This window comes from Rosa chinensis, chromosome 3 (assembly GCF_002994745.2).
Source record: "Rosa chinensis cultivar Old Blush chromosome 3, RchiOBHm-V2, whole genome shotgun sequence".
Taxonomy (NCBI): Eukaryota; Viridiplantae; Streptophyta; class Magnoliopsida; order Rosales; family Rosaceae; genus Rosa; species Rosa chinensis.
In genome coordinates this window covers 36,169,058-36,193,400 of record NC_037090.1, presented here as the reverse complement: position 1 = coordinate 36,193,400, position 24,343 = coordinate 36,169,058, and the positions used below count along the sequence as shown (strand labels likewise).

General features: G+C 37.8%; 3 protein-coding genes across 4 annotated transcripts; 1 reads left to right on the top strand and 2 right to left on the bottom strand.

The window, feature by feature from the left end:
* The first annotated feature begins 2,499 nt into the window (after positions 1-2,499).
* On the top strand, positions 2,500-4,645 carry LOC112195277 (glutathione S-transferase F11). The gene is made up of 3 exons (XM_024335656.2): positions 2,500-2,793; positions 2,895-2,943; positions 4,187-4,645. Exons 1-3 carry the CDS (start codon positions 2,647-2,649, stop codon positions 4,633-4,635), a joined length of 645 nt encoding a protein of 214 aa, XP_024191424.1. The 5' UTR covers positions 2,500-2,646; the 3' UTR covers positions 4,636-4,645.
* On the bottom strand, positions 4,186-16,516 carry LOC112195276 (F-box protein CPR1). Its single transcript, XM_024335655.2, has 3 exons — positions 16,388-16,516; positions 13,052-13,183; positions 4,186-7,376 (listed from the first exon to the last, which is right to left on the bottom strand). The coding sequence occupies exon 3, from the start codon at positions 6,839-6,841 to the stop codon at positions 5,606-5,608; it is 1,236 nt and encodes a 411-aa protein (XP_024191423.1). The 5' UTR covers positions 6,842-7,376; positions 13,052-13,183; positions 16,388-16,516; the 3' UTR covers positions 4,186-5,605.
* A 112-nt stretch (positions 16,517-16,628) lies between these two features.
* On the bottom strand, positions 16,629-20,926 carry LOC112192939 (phytoene synthase 2, chloroplastic). 2 transcript variants are annotated; one of them, XM_024332884.2, is made up of 7 exons: positions 20,770-20,926; positions 20,017-20,495; positions 19,863-19,913; positions 18,604-18,776; positions 17,845-18,080; positions 17,130-17,322; positions 16,629-16,942 (listed from the first exon to the last, which is right to left on the bottom strand). In XM_024332884.2, exons 2-7 carry the CDS (start codon positions 20,453-20,455, stop codon positions 16,766-16,768), a joined length of 1,269 nt encoding a protein of 422 aa, XP_024188652.1. In that variant the 5' UTR covers positions 20,456-20,495; positions 20,770-20,926; the 3' UTR covers positions 16,629-16,765. The 2 variants fall into 2 exon arrangements, with proteins under 2 accessions (XP_024188652.1, XP_024188654.1); XM_024332886.2 differs by having other exon boundaries at positions 20,017-20,491; positions 20,770-20,919.
* Positions 20,927-24,343: the final 3,417 nt, after the last annotated feature.

Genomic DNA, 24,343 nt, shown 5'->3' with positions numbered 1-24,343 from the left:
ATTTATTACTTCAAAGAAAGATTATATAAGGCCAATGACTCGATCTAGTGTCAAGGTCTCGCAACAACTTAGGAGTACAAGACATACATTTCCCTCAAATCTACTTCGGTTAAAGGCCTATCACTATCAATAATGGACGTGAGCAACGAAGGCACATCATCTGACCATAAAACTCACCAAACCTCTTGGACTTCAAGCTTGCTATGCCATAAGCAACTCTATTTTGCGACTAATGGCTGAGGAAGAGGAAACTAAAAACATAGAGGAAGACGAAATCAAGCAGGAAAAACTAAAATAAATTTTTAAAAAAAATTATACCTACAAAGATGAAGAGGAAATACTAGAGGAAGATCCTCTCTCTCTCTCTCTCTCCTATATATAAATATATATAATTTGCTGATATACTGATTGTTGCTTCGTATAAAGTTGGAGATGCTATACCTTATACCCACACAGCAATACTGTAGTCTAAATTAATTAACCCTAAATTTGTAAATGCGCGCAAATGCCAAATTATATTATATTCATCCTATATACCACTGAGCATTATCACATAGAAAATTATTTATACTCGTTGCATACAATGGAATGTAACTAAACACAACTACACAAGGCAAAATCACACTGCATGATTAGGACTTGTAATAAAGTGATAATGAGAAGCCACATTTTCCTCCAAATGTAGTCAAATAAGCTTTAACTAATTAACTCTGTACAACAATTGTCTTGGAAGAGGCCCATTGCACGATTTAGAGCCCAAGCCTATTTAATGTTTTTCTTTTCTTTTCTTTTATAAGGGCTCATGGTTCTATATGATATGAAATGCAGAAATGGTATCAAAAATTCTAAATAAACTTAATTGCAGCACTATCTTTGAGCTAGTGAAATGAAATTCATGTGATGCATTTGGTTACCTATTGAATTTTAACGAACGTTTTCTAACGGATTGTTAAATACATGTGGCTAACTTTTCGACTTTCAGAGATATTGTTCTCGAATTGGATGTGAAGAAGAAATAGAGGACTGAATTCTTTAATTATAGAAAAAAAAACATTGAACTATCTTTTCACAATTATTGGTATATTTTCTTCATTTCTCAGGAATGTAATTGGGCAACACACTTATCGCACAAACAACGATAGACTTCTCATGAATGTTATCGGGCAACACCCGTATTACACAAAATGCGACTTTGACATTGTCAATGATACAGATTAAGTGTATATTTCAAGATAGACGTGTGCATACACAAACAGCATGTCGTGGCCACAAGAATGGCCTAAAGGGTGGTGAGGCAAGTAAGGCTTACCCCGGGCATGTGCTAACCCCCAGTTGTGACTTGTGACTCGTCTCTTTTTCTCTCGACAGGACGTACACCAACTTTGGTAAGTATTAAGTAACCGGTTTATTTGTTCCTTGGAACAAAGCATTTGTCATTTTTTGATCACCAACTTCTTTTCTTTCTAGATATCCACACTTTACAAGATCTGCTAAAAAAATTGTTGTCTAAATAATCTCACCTCTTTTCATGCTCATAAGATAATGAAGAAATTTAAAAAAAAAATTCTTTCATTTTTCTTTTTATTTACGATTCACAATTATATCGGTAACGCTAGGAGTATATGTAACAAATCAAAACTCGGTCTATTATCTAGAACAGCTTGATGCAAGATTCTCAGTTAATGTCTATTCATTTCAGGCTCGTATATTTGATATGAAGCATACAAAAAGCTGAAATATCCGGTTATTGCAACTCCACAGCCCGACCTATCACTAGTCCCACGTCCAAAGACTAGCTTCGAACCTCGTTTAGTAAACTCTATGACTTCAAACCTAAAAATTTCTCAAAGTTCGCTTAAGTAATTATTTTGCTATGTTTAAAAATTAAGTACTGCTCAATCCATTACTTCTTAACTAACATTCTCCTTAAACAATCTATCTATTATATGAAGCAACCAATGTCGTTTCCTCATAAAGTTTTGAAAAGGACCATATTAGTCTTGAATATTGACTTATTGACTTATTGTTATATGTCCAAGCAATTACAAATTTACAATCAAACGTACGTACATAACCAAACTTTTGATATTTTCTACTTTGACTTTTCATATGAAATGTTATATTGACGTATCAGTCCATTAATTACTGATATATCACATCTCATCATAGTCGTAGGCTATCCCAAAACCAAACTGAGTAAATTTACTATTGCATGGAAGTAGTATATAGAGCTTTTTTTACTCTTTTTCTTGGCCATTCTTAACATGCTAGTCATATTAAAGAAAGCAGAAGTAAAGGAGTAATAATACTAGTCTTTTTTTTCTGTGGCAAGAAAATAATACTATTCCAATTCAGTCCTTGGCATAGGAATATGGCTAGCTCAAACTAGTCACGTGGCAGGTGGTAACCCCCGGGTTGTTCATCTAGGTAATAAGGTCCCTCGCATTCAATAACGTACAGTGTCTATTTAATAACATGCATTTGTATCTCTATATAAGGAGTGGAGGGTGCGGAGTTGAGAGTATTTCTTAGACTAAACCCTGTCCTCTGGTCGTACTTTACCAGTTTTGTTCAGCTCGCTGGCTAGCTGGTGCACATCGAGAAGACGAGAACTAAGAGATCCAGATCGATATCAATATCGCGAAGATGGTAGTGAAAGTTTATGGTCCAGTTAGGGCAGCCTGCCCCCAGAGGGTGATGGTTTGTCTTTTGGAGAAAGGAGTTGAGTTTGAGGTTGTGCATGTTGATCTTCAAGCAGGAGAGCAGAAGCAACCTCACATTCTTGCCCGACAGGTAATTATTAATAATCTAACAACATAATATAAAATAATATATAACATCTCATGTACATATCTACACATACAATATAATATGTTTGACTGTTTCATTTTCAGCCGTTTGGGCAAGTTCCAGCAATTGAAGATGGCAATTTCAAGCTTTTTGGTATGAAGAACACATACACACACACACGATAGCTATAGATTTTGGAGTATCTTTTTGTACTTTTCTTTTGTTATTTTTTGTGTATTTTGGCCCTTTTCGAAATTCATGAAAAAAGTAATGCGTACAAAACATTGAGAAAATGACGTCAAATATCTATATATTCTTATATGGCGCGCAATAATAAAATTAGTTTGCAAGATTACATATAATTAATACTAAAAAAGGAATAATCATCAACGACATACAAAATTATTGTTCATATCGTTGCCTACATCCAAAACAACTTATTTTGTGTCTAAGAATTCATTGACGTGGCTGTATACAGAATTCTGTGGGAGCCATTTCTATGCTATAGATAGTTGCATGGTAAAAGAGTGTTTCTATTGAGACCTCTAAATTCGCTCACTTGACCTCACTCTATTTTGATTTATTAAATGATATATATAGTCTACTATAAAATGACTATTAAGGATGTGTGTGTGTGTGTGTGTATAATAAGCATTAAAACTATGATTAAGATCTTGTGACATAAAAATATATGATATACATGTTAATGCATATTGGTGAGGGACAACAAATTAAATCCTATTGTGACCTAAATCTAAATTTATCCATTATATTTACAAAAAAAAAAAAAAAAAAAAGGGAGCTAGCAATTAAAAATAAAATAAAAAATAATATTTAAATAAATAATTGTCAGGTATAGAAAATAGAGAAAAACATGATTAATCTTTTTTTTCTTTGCACAGCTAAAAGAGAAAAACCACAGAATAGTTGATGTTATTTTCTTGTTGATTTTTTTTATTAGATAAAAGATTTATGTTGTCTGATTAAGAAATGGACATGTAGTTAAGATTTATAGAGGAATTATATAAGTGAGGTTATTTAAAGAACTTTAGTGAGGTTTTGTGAGTAAATTTAGTATTTGAAAATTTGATTGATGTCAAGTGAGTAAATTTAAAGGTTCCAATAGAAAAACTCTTGGTAAAATCTGTAAATGAATCAAGAGACTAACTAGGTACTAGTCTAGTAATATTATTTTTCTACAACGTATGTTGGAAGAGGTTCAAAATTCGCACCATGAGCCTATAAAATGGTTATAAAGTTTATCAAAATCTAATAACTTTTGGAAAGAGGCGAGAAGTTAGGGAGAACTTAATGGAAGGCATCACAATTCTTTCTTGTTGCTTATTAATTTTTCTTTGCCCTCATTTAACTGGATGTGGGGCTCGCTCTGTTACAGAATCTAGAGCTATCGTGAGGTACTATGCAGCCAAGTACGCAGACCGTGGCCCTAACCTGCTGGGAACAACACTGGAGGAGAAGGCTCTGGTGGATCAATGGCTTGAAGTCGAATCACACAACTTCAACGACTTGGTTTATGCTGTGGTGCTTCAACTTGTGGTCCTTCCCAGTATGGGCGAAACTAGCGACTTGGCATTGGTGCGCGCTTGTGAAGAAAAACTGAAAAAGGTATTCGATGTGTACGAGGAGAGACTATCCAAGAGCACCTATCTGGCCGGACGCTCCTTCACTTTGGCTGATCTGAGCCATCTTCCAGCGATTCGGTTTCTGATGGACGAGGTCAAAATGGGACATTTGGTCACGGAGAGGAAGAATGTGACTGCTTGGTGGGAAAAAATTTCGAACAGGCCTGCATGGAAGAAACTCATGAGGCTTGCTCAATACTAGCTAGCTAGCTGCTGCCTGCTGATCGATCACATGATCATATCACACCCAGCATTTGTAAAAGAAAAAACCAACCTTGTGTGCAATAATTAAGTAGGATAATGTGTTTTGTGAGTCTCTTCATGAAATAATAAAAAATGAAAAAGAAGAATAAGAATTTTTCATATTTCTCTTCTTTGGGTACTTTGCTTTTATCAATAATTATTAGTTTGAGCTGAAATATGTTGCTGAAGCTATTGTTCCCAAGAGTTGAATGTTTGATCAAGTTCCGTTTGTTCTTTTGAGACTTCAGAGACTTCTAGATGAAGTATATATACTAGCACCCCTATCCCATTCCCCATTTCAATCAAGTGATGAAATAGGTAAGGGATACAAGTAGAAAGCTGCACCATACATATTTTATGTACCCTACAGCTCAGGGAGGGGTCAGAAATTAATGTGGGCATTCTATATAAAAGGCATAAAGCTGATAACATTATACATTAGCTGAGAGATGTCATAGAAGAAATGATGTGGTTATGAGAATATGAATAAGAGTAATTGATCACAATAGACTTTTAGCAAGTAGTCTACAATGTGAATTCACAATAGCTCAGTAAAATCATTATAAGTTTCTGCAGTATTTAAAGCCAAAGAGACATCTTACAACAGAAGAAAACCAGAATCTCTTGAGTTGATCCAGCATCTCTCTATAAGCATCAACTGGAAACTCCCTGTGACTTGGTTGAATTTCCAGTCGGAGTCTATGCAACAGAGGAACAAATGAAACCAAATATGGACCGGCAAAATAGAAAACCATATGAACTACAGACAGTCTACAAAGCGAATTCACAATTAGCTCAGTAAAAGACTAAAGGTAGAGTGGCTTCACAAGTATCAGTGTGTAACACCAATAAGGAAGAAGTTCGGATCAAAGATATATTTTCCAACTACACTTTTCAAAACAATGCAAGCTAATTAAACCCATGATAACTCAGATTTCATCGAGTAGAACCAGACTCTCTCTATAAGCATCAACGTACCAGGGTCTGTGACTTATTTGAGTTATAACAGTCTGAATGCGGTTCAGCAGAGGAACATATTGAACCAACAGGGGTAAGTCTTGATCCTCAGTGATAACCATATAAGCAACATTGCCATTTGTGCTAAATCCCAATGGCCATGCTATAGATGCATGTGGTGGAAGACGAATCCTGCCAATTTTTTCCTCAGTATCCTCTTTCAGAACCCATATGTCACAGTAGTGATGGCAGCCTCGCTGTATTACTTGGAACAAACAGAGTGATTTCTTCGACACTTGCACACTATTTTCATGCAGCGCTCGCAAACACTCTGGATGCAACACTTGCAAACAAATTGGACGCATCACCGGTTGCAACTGATAAGGAAGCGTCCTCTTTCCAAGAACTGAAGTGTGCATATTAAAAGAAACGAGGGACATGTTAGGACGCTGCATTAAATGCCAATATATAACTCCATCCAAGCATGTACATCCTTCCATAAACCAAGCATGAACCTCACGGGGATCTACAACATTCTCTACTGGTGTCCAAGAATTCAACTTGAGACTGTAAACCTCAGCATAAAAGATACTTGTATTGGGGTGTACAAACCTCACAACCTGATAGTCATCCATCCCAGAATGGAACCCAAAGCCGAGAGTAACTAAACTTGTGGCCATCTGAGAAGTAATGGAGGTGCCTTGAGGAAGCTCAAATTCACTTCGAGGAAGTTGCTTGAATTTTCTGAGTGATGGATTATACAGATATAAAGGAGAGTCCAAGTCCAGAGAGAATAAAGAGATGCAAAGCAATCCATTGCAAGAACCATAAACAGTGAAACCATATTCGTACAGAGGAAGGTCATGGAGCTGCATCTGCATGGGAATATCTATGGATCTAGGAAGCCCTGAATTCTCATCATAGGCAAATGTTCTAGCAGAATAAATGGAGAAGCCCCTTTGTTGACCTCCAATTCTATTGCGAACAAGTAGATAATCAGGAGCAATTTTCATGGTATTCTTTTCGTGATGGAATCTTCTGAACTCATGGCTCCTAATTAAAGCCTTGTAAGATTTGCAAACTGTTGTTAACTGCAAAAGATATTTCATGGGCACTCTTGCAAAGATTTCAAACAATATGTCAGGGGTTAAGTCTTTTATCTCAGTGGGGGGTCTTCTTCTTCTTCTATATTGCTTGAGGGGAACCATGTTGACTGACTCAACAGAAATGGAAACCAAGACTTTATTCTTAACAAGAATATCAGAATTCCAAATTGACAATCCCAGACGGCACTAGCAGTACTATAGGTAAAAACCCAGAAATGTTTTTACCAAATTCTTGGACAATGCAGCTAAGCAACACGATGAGATATCTGACAAGTAATTCACAGCCAACCCCAGAAATTGAAATCAAGCAGATACGGGAAAATCCAAGATACCTTTATCTCGATCAAGTTGACGCCCCATCTTCAAAGACCCATAAACCCATTTCTTGGACTCACACGGCTGCCGCAGCCCAGTTCTCCAATGGCGGCTTCGTGGTGGTGGTCGTCGACAATGGCTCTTGATCTTCTTGGCGCTTTTCTTTGGGAAATTTCAGTTCTTTTGGTTTTGCTTTTCTGTTTGCCTGAAAGAGTGAGCGTTTGCCTCTTTATATACTTTGTTGTTTGCTCACACTGAAAGCGGTGTCGCATCGCTTGAGAGTACTGGCGATGATTCAGGAATGTCACACCTGGCTTCTCCTCTTTCTTGCAAGAAATTTTAGTTACGTTTTATAATTTACTTTTACACTCGTCAATTGAGCCTCTAACAACTAATTTGCATACTTGATAAAATAAAAAATAAAAAAAAATAAAAAAACAACAACAACAACAAATTTGCATTTATGAACTTTCTAATGTCTGCCAATACAGTTTTTCTCTGGTCGTTAATTTGCATTGATTTCATACAATTTCCTTGTTATATCAGTCTAAATATTGATCCCTCGCGTTTATTATAAAATAACTGGAAATTTTTAAGAAAAATAAGTTGACATGCGTGAATTATTGAAGAAAAATGAAATTTACGTACACTCTAAAACTTGCAATTCACACTCCTTTTTTTTATTTTTTGAAAAGAAGGTTGGTGTTGCTGCCCTCAGGCTTTAATTGATGAAACCGATGAATACAAGGCGGGGGGGGGGGGGGGGGGGATATAAAGCCTGAACCCCATATTACAATACACCTCAAGAAGACATCCAGAAATAATGACAGAAGTCTCCACAACTATCATGTATTCGAACATGCACAAATTAGCAAAGAGTGTCACATTGACTGCTCCATTTGCTTTACAATAATGGTGGCCTATCAGAAAGTTAAAGCAGTGCCATAGAACCAATAAAGTAGCTTTCCCAATATGCTGACAAGCAGAAATAAATCCGTCAACACAACATTTCATCCTACCACTAAGAGGTTGCACCCAATCCATGATCGGCCTCCGCGCTAAGGCAAACAAGGCATACTGAGTATGCAACCTGGTACAGAGCCCACATAACCATACCAATAGTAGGCAGAGATTTATTGTAGATAAAATACACCTAAACTTGAAATAATTTATGAAAACTACATAAAACATAATAGCAGCCCACCAATAGAGGCCCAAGGACTGAAGACAGGCCCACCATCCTGACCAGGCACACGACCCGGGTGTCCCTTGAACGTCAACCATTTCCAGTCGGACTTGCTGCACCGCCACCATTAATCAAGGTTCTAAAAAACGCTAGGCGCTAGTCGGGCGGTGACCCAGGGACTAGCGCCTAGGGGCCTAGGCGGGGACTAGGCGGTTTTAAATTATTTTTATTTTTTAATTATTTTATAACATATAATTATATAAATAGAAATATTTAAAATCTCAAAATTAATTGAAAATAGTTTAATTAATCAAAATAGAGAAAAGTTTAATGAATCATACTTAATATAGCCTAAGATAAAGTCTCACTTTTAGTGGGTTTGTTCAAACCACACGTATTTCAAACTACAAGTACACGTTTCTTGGGTTTAGCAAACGTGTCAAATTGAAATAGCCTTTGCTGGGTTTCAATAGATAAATCAGTCTCTGTTTTTTTTCTCTTTCTTTGCCCCACTAAACCTGAAGACCAAGCTCCTTCTCTCTCTCTCTCTCCCACGGCGACCCTGTATACCGTTTTCAACCACCATCACTCCATTCCCATTGCAATACGACCTGATCATCAATCGCCTAACTCAATCTTCGCTGGACCACCACCCTCGTCATTGCACCTCTCACTCTAGCAAACTCGACCCCGATAACAACTTATCTGGGTTGGAGTTCGATTTGCCGAAAAAAACCAACTCCGAGTCGGGAGAACTGGCTGGACCAGAAGCTGAGTGATGATTCAATGGAGAAATCCAAAAGAAGATATTATAAGTGGATGTACGGCGGTGATTCGGATGAGGAGGAGGAGAAGTGGTGGGGGGTGAGAGGTTGGTGGAGAGAGTTGTGGTTATGATTTGCATCAGTCCGCCTAGCACCCAGCCCGCCCAAGCCGTCTAGGCGCCCGCCTAGACCACCTGAGCGCCCTCGCAACTGCAAAACGATTTCCTTGGTCGCCTAGCCCTTAATCGGGGCAGTCGGTGGACGCCTAGCGCCTAGGCGGCCGCCCAGACCGTTTTTTAGAACACAGCCATTAATCCACCATGCCGTTGAACCGCTGCCGGAACCAGTGGCCAGACTACAGAATTCTTGATCCTCGCCACCGCCGAATCACACAGATGACCAAGCAGGGTCGTCGAAACATTCTAATAATGAAGCACACCCAACGACTGTAGTCTTCGCGCCATCACGTTTGGATCGCAGCCGAATCTAGAGGGCCTCCTCAACTGAGCATCCTGCCCTTCCCCAGACATCCACGTCCTCGGCCAATAGCGACTTTGAATAGCCTTTCTGGTTTTGGTCGTAAGCAGCAATTGCAAGCCATAGCTCCATCCCGGGAATTGCACACCAATAAAGCTCCACCCACCAACGTCCATGTCCTAGCCTGTACTCCTCCTCAGACCTTCACCGCAGGACTGATACTGTAGACCTACCCGTCCGATGACGACGTCCTGAAGACGTGCCGCCGGACTGAACATGGGAACAAACTGTTTGACTCTTCTTCTAAAAAGAAAACCGCTCTTACTTAGCTCCGGAAAATGCGGACCAACTTTTTTATGACCTTTATCCACACTCCTTTTCTTTTTAGACTGAAATTCAAGCTCTCAAATTTGTCTTTACAAAAAAATAATTTAAGATATATTCTTTTTTGAATTAATGGTAATTTCAGTAATAAAACTTATGCCAAGAAGGCCATTAGATATCCACCCGCTGCCTCACAATGGATAAAACAAGGTTTCATGGTAAAACCACATTGATACATATAGACCAACTGTATTCGAACTACACTCGTTAGAGCTCATTAAGTAAAAAGCAAAGAGCCCTAAGAGAATAGGGAATTATTTAGCTAAAATAAAACTAAATAGTAAGCCCAACAGCATCCAAGGGAATAGTCCAACTCTAAAGCCCATCAAGCTGGCTTGGTCCCGGCTCATCATCCCATAACGCCATGTCGTACGCCACAAGCCTAATGCCTCCGCTCGACCCGCTCTGATTATAACTCATGCCGCCCCGATCTACATCATCACGACCTCCCGCCGCTTCGACCCAAATTGCCATGCTGCCACAGCTCTCACTCCGTTAAGACCCGATCCTGAATCATGCTGGTCTAGCGCCTCACCATCTACACCATTGTGAATTTATAAACCATGCCGCGGGTCTTGATCAGTAGGACCACGTCGCCGGTCTTGATCAGAGATGTTGCTAGAAAAACACAAGCCGAAAGCCGTCTGGAACTACCTAGAGAGCAAACCACCCATAGAGCACCATCGAAACATATTGGATCGAAATACCCATCCGGCAACAGACACCTAGACATCGATGAGGTCAGAGGCCAGCACCAGTCGGGGCGCCACCGGACGAGCTCGATTACTCAATCAAAAGAAAAACCAGTCTCAGGGTTTCTCAAGGAAGAGAGAAAACCTCACCTTTTCTGTGTCCCTCCAAAATTTAAGATATTGGGAAACATAAAAGTGTAGGGAAAACAAACAACAAAACTTATGGAGTACCTAGCTGAAAACTAGGGTTTCGAATTCAGAGGTGGCTGCCTTCCTTCGAGCTGGACCACGTCGAGCGTAATGGCGCTTGACATCGAGTCCTCTTACTCTGTGTTTTTTCTTTCAAGAATCAAGGCTTTCGGTTTGACCGATTGCTAAGTTGATTCCTGGAGAGGTGGGTCACTCTAGTTTGAAGATGATGGTTACAGGGAAGTGGTCAATAGGTGAGAGTATTGACGGCCTTCATTTTGACGACATCCCTGCTTGAAGAATTGTTACTTCTCCAATTGAGGTGACTGATCGGAGCAGTTGCAGGTTTGCCAAATTGGACTTTGGCGAGCTCTCTCGACTGGGTTTTGGTGACTCTGGTTGGCTCAACCATGGATTGCTGGAAAGGACGACCAGCGGAGGTGGAGGTGGAGGCGGTGACTTGTTGGCCAGAGATGCAAGGGAGCCCTCCTGTTAGCCAAGCTCTAGCTTGGGCTTGGGCCTATTGATTGGGGCTTAGGTTGGGGCTAATTGGGCCTTGTTTTGGGCTTTCAAGTTTGTTTTAATGTGTTTTTTAGGGTGTTAAGCCTATGTGAGGCTAAAATTTTTCTATGAGTGCTTTGAGATGTTTCTAGTTTCTTGTCTGTACCGCAATTGAGCGCCTGACAAGTTTGGGCTAGTTGAATGATTTCTTTTCTTTAGAGGGTGAGGTTTTTCTTTCTTGTATAGGCTTGCTTAAAGCTAGATTCCCTTAGAACGTAATGGTTTGCACATTGCTTTTTCTTGTCGGATTTCTTATGTAAGTGTTCGTAAACTACAATTTTGGCTACTTATCTAATGATATCAATTGTTTTTTTTTTTTTTTTTGAAAAATTGAGTATGAGTTTTAAAATGACCTGATTGAAGTGTTTGACTCATTAAAAGTCTGAAAATTAGGAACACCATTAATGTTCATTGACCGGCCTAGAATAACGGTCAACGCCTTGCCGGATATACACCAAACTCCACCGTCTTCCTTGGTTTTCCAACATTTTCCCATTCTGAACACCAAACTATGCCATGACATGAAAAACCACTACAAAGCATCAGAATCACTTGGACCGAGACCTTAGAAGGTGAAGATTCGATACCTAAAAGTAAGGTTTTGCATCCTAGGCTTGAATCATGATTTTAGCGGGCTTTGATGGTGATATAATGGCACGCACTCAATGATTAAAATATCTAGAACAGGATCTTCAGAAGGAAATGAAAGAGCCAAAAACTTGGTACCAGCTACTCTGAGGGGATGATGTACATCTGAAATATATCTTAAGATGAAAACATAAGGATTTGGCCTAATCGTATCCGACTTGTTCCAAGTAAACGGTTTGCAACAGTAAATCTAACTGGAATGTCGGTCGTAATATTAGTTAAGCATATCAACTGGAAGACCTTGGAAAGTATTTTCCAAAATCAACTGCCACCTATCTGAAGTTGTTGGTGTTAATGTCTTAAGCATGAGACACCGGCTGAATATCCAGAGAGTCAGAGACCATCATCTATGCCTCCTTTTGTAAGACTTAATGTGGACTATCAATATTCATCAAGTATTACAATAACTAAGCTGCATGCTTACAGAACAAGCAAAATAGACATTCCTAGTGTTAATCGGTTCGGTGTTGGATTTCCTATTGATATCAGTACTGATTTAAGAGGTTACTTTGCTAATGAGGTATACCTAATTGCATATGGAACAAGAATAAGGTTGGCCTAAATGTAAAAGGATTAGGAAACCTTTATGGGAGGCACCTAATCCTCTTCGCCTATTTATAGACCTTGGTCCCTGCTCTAACAATCACTTACAAGCACTCAAGTTCTCTGCCCCATTAGTGAGATTGCCTTCATCAGATTGTTCAGAGGAGAAGATCAAGCATGTCTTTTTCAGGTTAGTGTTATGTGCTTTACTCTTTAGACATTACTTGTATTGGTGTGTTCTTAAATTGAGTGCAATATATACATGCTATGTTAATTACTTCTTACACCTTTCTCTCTTAATTTGAATCGTCAATAACCTTCCATTTTTCTGTGACCTTTTAGCAGTCTGGTTACTCTGCTTGCACTGATATATAAATTGCTTGCAAGTAGGATAAAAGAAAGAATGAAGGTACTTCTACTGATATATAGAGTAAGTTCCAGAACAATAGAATTCAATGCAGCAGTTAAAACAGAGGTAGCGAACTCACAGTTAACAAAAGAAGAGAATTAAGAACCGACTATTTCATAAGCAATAAGTGGACATCAAACCTACCATTCTGCACAAGTCACAGGCTCACAGGTAGCCCATAGCCATATGCTGCACTTAATTCCTAGGTAACTTGCTCCATTCTTCATTTTCAATTTTGAATTCTCCATTCTTATTCCTCTATCAATCGTCATATGTCTGCAAAGGAACACAAACTAGGGTCAGAGGTTCATGGACAACCCAATCTTTAAAGTAAATACGGAAACGTTGTACTGCAGGTATTAATTCAACTATACTAATCAAACTGAACAGCCCTACTATCTGGTGAATGAAAATGGGCAGCTAGGTATTAAGCTCAAATTTTTACAAAAAGAAAAATTGCTTATAACTATAAGGTTCACCAAAGAGCTACTTTAGATAAGAGGAAGCTGGTCAAATCCATTTGATAAAGAAAGACATGATGAACAACTGGAAAACGTTCTAAAACAGAAGCTTGAAAACTTAAACCATATAGTGCTTCAAACTTTTGTGATTGTGAACAAGGTTGGTGCCTGGTGGCATTAAAGTTTTTTTGGATAACCAATTCAGAAGATTGGTTATATTAACTAACATGGCAAATATGACTGAAATTTTCAGCATATAAATAATTGATGCCCTGCACACTCTTCTCCACCATCCCTTTGAATCGATGTCATGTAACTGATTCACAATCCCTAATGCAAGGTAGAATATGTAGTCTTCGTGATTGCGTACCAGGTGCAACGCTGAGAAATGTATGGAACACTCATAAGTTCTTGAGGTTTGTGTATTGACTCCCTAAGGTTCATTCTCATCCCTCAATCATATCTTCGGATGGGGGAAAACAGAGAACAAGCTGGGTCGGAGGTCTATGTAAAATGTGACATTAATACAAGGCTAATACTGGTATAAATTTGAACTTTCAGACATGAGACAATTGAAGGCTGGTTCGAATGTTGAGAGGAGGATGAGTTTTCAAGACCTCTTGTCCTTGACTGAAATTGACTTTGGAGTTAGGACAGACAGTAAGATAATCAATTGCCTACAAGTATCAGATGAATTTCATGATCTAATACTTTCTGTCTTAGAAATGAAAGGGACGTAGTTCCTAAATTCTAGTGAAGGATGCAACAGTTGTAGATAATTTAGTTAGCACAAGGTTGATGATGCCATAACTTTCCTTGGGAGATAATTCTTCCCCGACTTTCAGTTGGTTACATAGAGCAGGCAGCGATAGAAACTGTTAAACAGTGTTGGCTCTTAACCTCTTTTCCTAAAGATGCAATTTACTTAGGCCATGCTTTAACTAAAAAGTGAAACAAAAATTCCTTTCAATAGAAAGAGGCTAGGGATAAGAATCTTATAAGAGGAGCATCAGTGCCCAACTTGCTTTCATAACAAGTACGCTATCACTCTGAAGGAAATTTGCATCAACTTCTTGTTCTTTCAGATTTTGTATAACAGATACACAGTGTCAGATTATAAATGACCAGGCCCCTTTCTCGAGAAAATGGAAACTTGTGAACAATGTCCATCTGTCTTGAAAACTGAGGGACATAATACTCGGTATATAGCTCTCTGGTGGAAATAGTGAGAAACATATAGCGTTTCTTGCTAAAGAAGTAAAAATAGTAATTTAGATGTTTATTTGGCTTGTTTTTCTGAATTACAGTGTGTTGGTTCTTTTAAGAAGGCAACATGTTGATAATTTAGATGTTTATTTGGCTTGTTTTTCTGAATTACAGTGTGTTGGTTCTTTTAAGAAGGCAACATGTTGATTGCATGGTAAAAGAAAACACAACACACAGTAGTAAAATTGAAAAGTAGACAGTCCACGATGCGCACAATCAGCTAGTAAAAATACACCTCTTTAAAAGAACCAATGTTTGACACCAAAGAGAGATAATCCAAAAGAAGTTATTTTTCAAAACAATGCAACCCAGGACCCATAATAACTCAAATTTCATCGAGTGGAATCAAACTCTCTCAATAAGCATCAACATTTGTGATTGAATTATGTCTTTCTGAAGTCGGTTCAGTATAGGAACATATTGAGCTAAACAAGGGTTGTCAGGGACCATCAACAACAGTGATAAGAATAAGATTGCCAACTGAGCTAAATCCCAATGGCCATGCTATAGATGCATCAGGTGGAAGATGAATCCTGCATATTCTTTCCCCATGATCCATTTTCAGAACCCATATGTCACAGTAATGGTTACCCCCTTGGTATCATTCTTGGAACTAACAGACCGATTTTCTCCAACCCTTGCAAACAATTTTCTTGCAACACTTGAACACACTCTGGATGCAACACTTGCAAAACAAATTGGATGCATAACTTCAACTTATCAGGAAGTGTCCTCTTTTAATGAACCAGACTGCCGATATAAAAAGAAACCATGGACATGTTAGGATACTGCATTAAAACCCAATATATAACTCCATCCAAGCATGGACATCCGTCCATAAACCAAGAACCAACAGCAACATGTCAATGGGATTTGCAATATTCACTCTTTCCCAGGAATTCCACTTGAGACTATACCTCAGCAGCTCAGCTTGAAAGATACTTCTTGGGTGGTGTACAAACCTCACAACTAGATAGTCATTCACCGCAGCCTGCAACCTCAACCTGAGATTAACATTGTAGGCACCGTTAATGGTTAATGCCTTCAGGGAACCTGATGTTGCCTTGATGAATTTGCTTGAATTTTCTAAGGGACTGTACACATATACAGGATTGTTCAGACACATATTGGCTAGAGAGATGCAAAACAATCCATTGCACGAAGCATACAGCGAAACTAAAGTAGGACATAGCAAGCTTCAAGTGCATCATGGGAAGTTCTATGAACCTAGGAGGGTCTGACTTGTCATCGTAGGCAAATATTCTGGCAGAATAAATGGAGAAGCCCTTTTCCTGGCCTTCATTATTTCTAGCAAGGACAAGTAGATAATCGGAAGCATTTTTCATGGTAATCGTTTCGTGCTGAAATTTCCTGAACTGAGGGCTCCTAATTAAAGCCTCGTAAGATTTGCAGACACTTGTTAACCGCAAAAGACATTTGATGGGCACTCTAGCAAAGATTTCATCCAACATATCATGGGTTAAGTGCTTTATTCTTCGCATTCTTCTATAGCACTTGAGGTTAACCATGTTGACAACAAAAACGTATACAGAATTTAACAAGAAAACAAAAGCATTCCAAAATCCAGACAGTTAAGCAAAAACCCTTGTCAATAATAGCTCACAACAATTCTTGGACACCGAAACTAAGCAACACAATGTTCTAGATTTCTAACAAGCAACATAACTTGTACCAATGAAACACGAACCCAGATTTTGAATCAAACTAGTGCGGAAAAATCCAATATATATACCTTCAACCCAATTAAATAGGCATCCCATCTTCAATGACCCATAAACCCACTTCTTGGTGGCTTCGGGCATCCCACGCTCCAATGGTGGCTTCGTACTATGGCTCTTCAATTTCCTGGTTTTTGTTAGACTCATTGCGAGGTAACGGTGCCGTATTGCTTAAGCAAAATATTACGTTTGGATGATTTCTTTGATAAGACCAAAACTAAAAAAATAAAAAAAATTATAAAGAAAAAGGAGTTGAATCACAAAAGTTAGAAGCAGCATAACAATCGTTACTTGCTGCAATTATACAGATCATAATATACAAACTAACTCTTCTTTTCCATCTATATACAAAATTACCAACAATACAATAGTGATGTTGAAGATTCAGTGGTCTAGGCTCGATTTATTTCGAGTGTTCTTGATGGCAGAATCAGGGATTTAGTATATGCCATAGGCAAAGCAAGTAATTTCTTAGCTTTGCTTACATAAGCCCTTTTTGTGAAGTTGTTGTAGTCATTAGCTTCTATCTCATCTAATATTTGGCGATACAAAAGTAGGGACGCCAATACCTACAATATTGATCAACAAGGCAAAATGACATCTATTCTATTTATTAAGACATTATTTTTAACTGACAACATGATATGGCCGATGATGTGTTGATTCAGTTAATGGATACTGATATGATGAGTTTCGAACAATATACCAAATAGAGAATCAAACAATAATTATAAAACACAAACTTTTGTTGCTTACCGGCCATCTGCTGGCTTCACTGAGCTCCATGACTCCTTTCTCTGCCTCATCAAAGAACATCCTTGCTCTCTTAATCTGACTCTGCATGAAACTCCTCCATTTATCTGTGACCTTTCCAGCATATATGTCAGTATCAGAAAGTCCAGCTTGTGCCAGCTCATCCTGTGGTAAATAAATGCGTCCTCTCCTTGCACTGGTCAACAAAAGGCTCGTAAGTATGACAAAAGATAACGGAAGGTTGGGAGCTGTAATGCACTTAAAAAGGAACCATAATTAAGTTCCATAAAGAGACCATTCAGTGTAGAAATTGAATCATAGGTGACAACATAATTCATTATAACAAAAGGAAGAATTAAGCCTATACTCTACTTCCTAGTTGGCTTTTTCTTTTAAGTTCTTCTCTATCCATTTGGCTTGAATATTTTGCAGTGTGCACATTCTGTTAAAAAGAACAAAATCGACTTACCAAAAGAGAGGAAAAGGAAAAAGAAGAAAGTGAAAGTTATAACTAACTTTGAAGTTTTCAGCGTTTGTGTACAACCACAAGCAAATAAGAGAATAATTCAATTCAACACATTGATTATGCTGATAATTGTATAGCCTGACCATTGCTTTATAGACCAAATTGTTCTATGGTTTCATGCACTATCCTTACTATTATATTGCTAACTTCGCTAAAATTTTTACATATAAATCATTAAAGCTCTATACTTACTCTTCTCCAACATCCCTTAGTATGTTAGTTAGCTGATTCGCAATCCCCAATGCTAAGGCAGCATTATATACAGACTCTGTAGTTGCTTGCGAATCAGGTGCAATGCCCATGACTGGAACACTCATTAGTCCAACAGTCCCGGCAACATAATAACAGTAGAGGTATAGTTCATCAAAGTTCGTGTATATTGATTTCCTAAGGTCCATTCTCATTCCCTCTATCATATCCTTGAATGGCTGCAAGATGTTCAGAAGATTACGTCAGAAAGCTCCTGAACTGCTAAAGCCACAACATTTATATTCAAGCTCAATCATGGTATTAATTCAGTTATCAATCAAATTGACAACGCTTTTATTGGAACTATCCAACTGGTTGAGGACAATGGGTAGGTTTTAAACTCAAATTTTACCCTACCATCAAGAAATAGTATATTCTGCTATACTTTGTACGAAAATTATATATGAGACAGAGCAAGCTACTAAAGTCAATTTAGTCCAGACATCCATCACTTGCACCTTGACATTTCCTGGATGGAAACATGTAGGTTTCATACTCCCATAAGCTCACATAAAACCCTCGGAATTGCTTCTCCCATTGCTAGATACAGTTCCGAAAGGAAATAAAATGGACAGAATCGGTAACATCTCAATGAAGAAAGTAGATGTTTAATCCAAACATCATACACAACTGAAAATGTTTTAAAATGACAGCTTAAAGATCAGGCCTTTTCTTCCATATAAAACTGACAGTAATTCTAACCTGAATGTCAACAGGAAATTGGGTGACTGTATCTGATAAAGCAGCATCAAGCATATCGAATGGACGACCTTGGAAAAGATCTTCCAACCTTGACTCCCACCTATCCAAAGCTTGTGGTGTTATGTGTGAGGCATTAGGCCCATCAACAAGCTCATCAGTTCTTCTACACCACACTGTAAATGCAGAAAACATCATGAGAACAAAAAGGAGATACATTTTGTCACTGAGGGTGAAGTCAAGAACAAACATCCACAGCAGTACGTAATAAAAGAAAAGGAGAAGGAAAAGGTCTCCTTTCCATCTATGTCATTTATTAGTTCAGCAAATCATATACAATTAAATCAAGTACAAGTGATATCATATATTAAGATGATAAATAATGCAGTACACTTTCCACCTGTTCCCATTTCTCCTCTAAATCTATTTTGTCCCTCTGTGTTCACTGCAAGGAAGTGCACTAGTCTCTATCCACCTTATATATGATTTGATAGTGGTGAGGTCTTGGAATTTGGATTAGTAAATTTCATATCATTGCAGCAATATAAAACATGCAAGCACATCATTATTTGAGGGGTAAAGACAAACATTTCATGCTCGCTTTCAGATGGGACAGATGAGGGATGGTTATAAACTTATAATTTCAAGATCTTATTAAATTTGAAATGGGACAGCTAATAAAGTGAGCAAATGATTCTATCTAATCAAGATTCTGCAAACAAATGTGAATTCATGGTCTCATAATTTTCTCTTAGAAAGCAAAGGATATATTGCTAAAATGCTAGCAATAAAATTGGAAGGAAACAATATTTTAGAAGACTTATTCAGCAAAAAATATAAGATGACATAACCTGCCTTGGCAGATTTTTTTTTTTTAATGGTTCTAAAAATAGATCATGTATTTGGGCTTATTTCTCTGTGGGGGCAATTGTCATGTTTGGAATATACACAGTACAGAAGTATGCACATGAACCCCAATAAAGGTAAGAACCAAATGGTATATAATGTCATTTGCTAACAGAGGTGGTTATTCTAAGAATAGGTCCACAGTTTGATCACTTTCATGAGCCCAAAAGCATAGTATTTATAAAAGTACTCTTTGAAATCACAAGCAATCTCAAGATTCTTTTTCAAAGCAGACATCTCTTACTAAAATATACTAATTGAACATGAATATACTAAACCAACTACTAATTTCTTATACTAGACCAAAGTCATAATAAGAAAAATCAAAGTCTTATTAGTAGCCATAGATCACTCACCATATATTGCCCAGATAGCTCTTCTTCTCTCAGGGGTCATAAGCAGAGTACCTGAAAAGTGAATAATGATGCACTTAGCTCACTACATTGAATGCAATGAAAGAAAAACCAACATTCCTATGAATAAAAAGAGAAAAAAGGAGGGAAGACTAACCCAGGTAAAAAGTCTTGGCATACTCTGCACAAACTTCTCTGCATCTGTCATAAGCTTCACCCAACAAGCTCAGATTCCCTGGAAGAATAATATCAGGCTTCACATCAACATCATCTCCACTAGTCCTCAACTGCTTCTCCACTAAGGCTGCCTGCTTCAGCACCACATCATAAACCTTCTGTTCCGATGTCACCTCTATTTCTCCAGCCGGGTTGGCTACCATGCTTGACAAAATGCGGAATTTAGATTCACTTTGTAAGCCAGAAGTGCTCAAATACTTGACTTCTGTACTACTACTCAGACAGCATGAATCCCGTTTCTGCTTCCTACCCATCTTTGCTCTTCCATCCCCCAAAACAAAACTTGATGAATCCAACACCCCAAAGCAATTCAACACCTTTGTGTTGGGGGAAACCATCCATACCAATGCTACAGACATCTTTAGCTATCAACTCTCTCTTGGGTTTGTCTTTATCTACCTTAATTTAATCACACCAAGCTCATTTCAGTTCTCATATCAAGCATGCAAACAACTGAAAGAAAACAAGCTTAATCCAAATGACTCAACACCAAAAAGGCATTGTTATAAATTAATAACAAGTGAGTTAAAAAAAACATGCAACTTCAACAACATGGGCAGCAAATTAAACTCTTTTCAGGTAGAATCTCTATCTGGGTATTGACTGAAACACTTATTTATCATCAAAAATCCGAGCTGAGGAAGTGGAAAGTGACAGAGAGAGAACCACAGACCTGTTGCTGGTTGAAGCTGCTGCTGCATTTGCTAGGGAGAGAGGAGAGAGACCCACTTTGAGCACTGCTGCACAGCACCAAATTAATTAATTAAACAAACACAGTTAGTTCAATGGCGACACCAACATCATTGTCCAAAAACCCAACTAACAACGGCCCCTCGAAAGCTGACTCACCTCGACCTCATCAGTCTCTCCAATCTTCCGGACTCTCTCATTTTATATGTTTGGTTGGCTCTTTCTCTCTGTCCCATGAGGACGTCCTTTTCTGGTTTATAAAATATGATTTCTTCTTTACCGTTTTGATTATATTTTGCATTTCCCTTAACCAACCTTTCAGCTTTGCTTGGACTCTGGGACGAGAGGCTCCACTGATTCAGTTGTCACACTTTGAAGTGTCTTGGTCATCCTTAATTTACTCACACGTGTTTTTTGCGTCCCAACTCTTAACACGGTTTCGTGCGCATCTTATTATATTTGACTTGATATGAAATTTGATATTAGAATACGTAATGGAGACTTATAACTAACAAGAACATCAGAGTGGGCAGGATATCACTTGTCCTAACTTTTTCTATTCATATTCTGTCACTCACTTAAACGCAAGTGAAGTTGTACTAAACACGTTTCTAAAGAGGGGAGGCGGTATGATATACGGTTCAGGGTAAGGAAAACAGATTTGGGGTGGGGGGGATGAGAAGTCTGGAGTGGGATAGGCGGAAGATCCGATGAGGATGACAAGGCGGAAAGGGAGGCCAATCAGTGAAGGATAACGTTATCAAATATCAAACGCCAAACAAAAGAAGGGGGCGGTGCACACTTGGCAAGTTCTGGGTGAGGGACAGTGAAGGTGGTGGCCATGCATGGGGGGGGGGGGGGGGGTATGGCCCGGTTCAAGTGTTTCCAACTCAACAAATCAAGGAAGAGAGAAGATGTGTTCAAAGTTCGCCGGGGAAAGCACGCATCATTGACTCTCTCACTGTGTGTGGGTCTGACACGTTGCCCTTCTGCCGGTGCCTTGGGAAAATTTGGAGACAAAAATAACGTCACCAACACAATGTATTTGGACTACTTACTTCAGAGCCCCAGAAAATGGAAAACCGACTCAACTCTCATTGCTTTGCTGCACTACTATGCACCTATGAAATAAGCGGAATCAAACCGGCCACTCGATGTGGGAGACCAACCAAATGGTGCGAAAATACGTCACTTCGGTGTCGGTTAGATAAATAATTGAGTAAAAATAAATTAAATTAGATCGAATTGTATAAATTTAATAATAATTTTTAGTTTTTAATACTTATCTAGATTATTATTAGTTTCTTGCAAGAAAACTTTTCTAAAGTGTGCGCTATTGCCACCCTAATATAAAATTATAATAAAGAATAATATCTTATTAAAAATTATAATTTATTTTCTGATTCCTTATAGAACACGTGCTTGAACTTTAAGTTTAATCGTTTCAATCATCATTAAACCCTAACACTCTATTTTTTAGCATTCATCATCTTCAATTGTTCTCATGTTATGTTAACAACTATGCCTCAAAAATATTAACGCTAATGGAGTCTGAGAACACCTACTTTGAGCCTGAAAATTAGGTAATCGTGTTTCTGTTTTCCTTTCTTCAAGTTGGATTCTCTTGCTATATGAAAATATACATACGCATACAGCATACCTATTAGAATTCTTCTCCAGGTCATTATCATAGAATTGAGTGTAGACACCACTTGTTTTCATTTTGTAAGATGATTGAATAATTAAAGAAGGTTGGACTAATGCTAAGTATATTGAGTTGAATGTGGTGATGGCAGACAAATTCGTATGAGGTGACAATGAAAAGTGTAGTCTTATTGGGGTTTCTGGATTCTATGAATCTTAAAAGACTATCAAGCAGCCTTTTGCTATATCCTCTGTTGACAATTTCATGATTGTCATTAACACTTATTTATTTTTCATGGACCAATTAGGTATCGTTTGACTATGCAACAATGGGTGAGGTGGAGAAGCAAGTGGACTTGAATATTGATTTCTTGAAGAACATATATCCTAAGATCGAGTGAAAGGCCCTTGTCTTTGCTTCTTGTATAATGGGTTTTGCTGAGCTCCTTGAGGATGTCGATCCTTTAAGCTTGGTTATGAGGATTTACTGCATTCTAAAAACTGAGAGAGACGTATAATAGAAAAGAATTCGAGTTAAACTCTATAATAGAAAAGGGTATTTTGGGTACTATAAATGGGTGAATAAAGTAAACTAGAAACTAAAAAAATATAAGCAAGTGAGAAGAGAATGTAGGGTGAACAAAGTAATTAGTAGGGTGGCAATAGTCGCACCCTTTTTCTATACTGTAAGTGAACTAGCAGATTCAACATATCGCAACTGTTGATATGCTATCAAACCGTCCATTCTTATTAGTGCAAGTGCACTAAATACACTTTCTAATGTATCTATCTAGATTGCTTATTAATGCAATTCACTTTCTCAAAAAAAAGAAAAAAAGAAGAAGAAGAAGAAGCACTAAATACACTCTCGTCTTTACTCTTTCGCATCATAATATAGGCTCGTTTATCTTTGATTATCGTCTATTCTTGGTGGCCAGGGGGAAGAAGACATATAAATAATTTTTTCTGAAAGTAGCTAACATTTTCTTTTAAGCAAAAATGTCAATGTTATTAACTACAAAGCGACCACCTATTCTCATGCACAATTGCACAAACTCTAGATGAGGTGGATGATCACCTTGCAAGCTTGCATCACCTTTTATCTGTGTGGCCCATTTGGGCTTTGGTTTCGGCTCTTTTAATTATTCTAAGCCCACAAGATATTTTTTAATTGTGTTTTTTTTCGCCAACATTAAATAGGAAAGAAAAATTTTATCTAAACAAGAAAAACTCTAAATTATTATAAATATTAATTCTTATGTGGCTGTCCACGTTATTACTTGTGGACCTACATATAATATCTCAATTGTCTGAATACTTATCATGTAAACCCTACCTCTATATAAAGGAGGCATCTGAGACTGAATAATATACTTCTCTATTTTCACCTCATTTCTCTTTATACATTTCTTACTCTCTATAAATTAAGCCAATACTTTATAACACGTTATCAGCACGTTTTTCTCTTCTATTCTTATTGATGTATGATGATCCAAATGTTTTATGGTGCAACGTCGTTGCTTTGAACTATAAAACGTGATCAACGAGTTCATTTTCTTTAGAACTCCTATTTGTTTACATTAATTTTGATGGAGGTTTGCAAATATCATTCACATTCACCATATACTGACTCCATGCAATCTTGTTTTAATTAATCTATCTCATAATGGTTAATATAGTCTTATAATCATACACATCTTATATCTACCGTGATACATTTGTTGATGAGCAAATCTCTATATAGATGCATAATTATCTCTATTGCTCCAATATTATCCATATCTTTAATATCTTCACGTTATATATATATATATATATATATATTTTTTTTTTTTTTTTTTTTTCCTTTTCTCTTATATATATTAGTGAACCTGAAGTTTCACGATCATCACTGGAGCCTGAAGTTTCGAGTA

What these genes read in the sequence shown, in the direction of transcription:
- LOC112195277 (XM_024335656.2), top strand. Translation starts at nt 2,647, where the DNA reads ATGGTAGTGAAAGTTTATGGTCCAGTTAGGGCAGCCTGCCCCCAGAGG. An exon ending in CTCACATTCTTGCCCGACAG is followed by an intron (nt 2,794 to 2,894) that starts GTAATTATTAAT and finishes TTTCATTTTCAG; the next exon opens with CCGTTTGGGCAAGTTCCAGC. An exon ending in TGGCAATTTCAAGCTTTTTG is followed by an intron (nt 2,944 to 4,186) that starts GTATGAAGAACA and finishes GCTCTGTTACAG; the next exon opens with AATCTAGAGCTATCGTGAGG.
- LOC112195276 (XM_024335655.2), bottom strand. Translation starts at nt 6,841, where the DNA reads ATGGTTCCCCTCAAGCAATATAGAAGAAGAAGAAGACCCCCCACTGAG.
- LOC112192939 (XM_024332884.2), bottom strand. Translation starts at nt 20,455, where the DNA reads ATGTCTGTAGCATTGGTATGGATGGTTTCCCCCAACACAAAGGTGTTG. An exon ending in CTAAGGGATGTTGGAGAAGA is followed by an intron (nt 17,323 to 17,844) that starts GTAAGTATAGAG and finishes TTTGTTGACCAG; the next exon opens with TGCAAGGAGAGGACGCATTT. An exon ending in GTGAAGCCAGCAGATGGCCG is followed by an intron (nt 16,943 to 17,129) that starts GTAAGCAACAAA and finishes TCAATATTGTAG; the next exon opens with GTATTGGCGTCCCTACTTTT.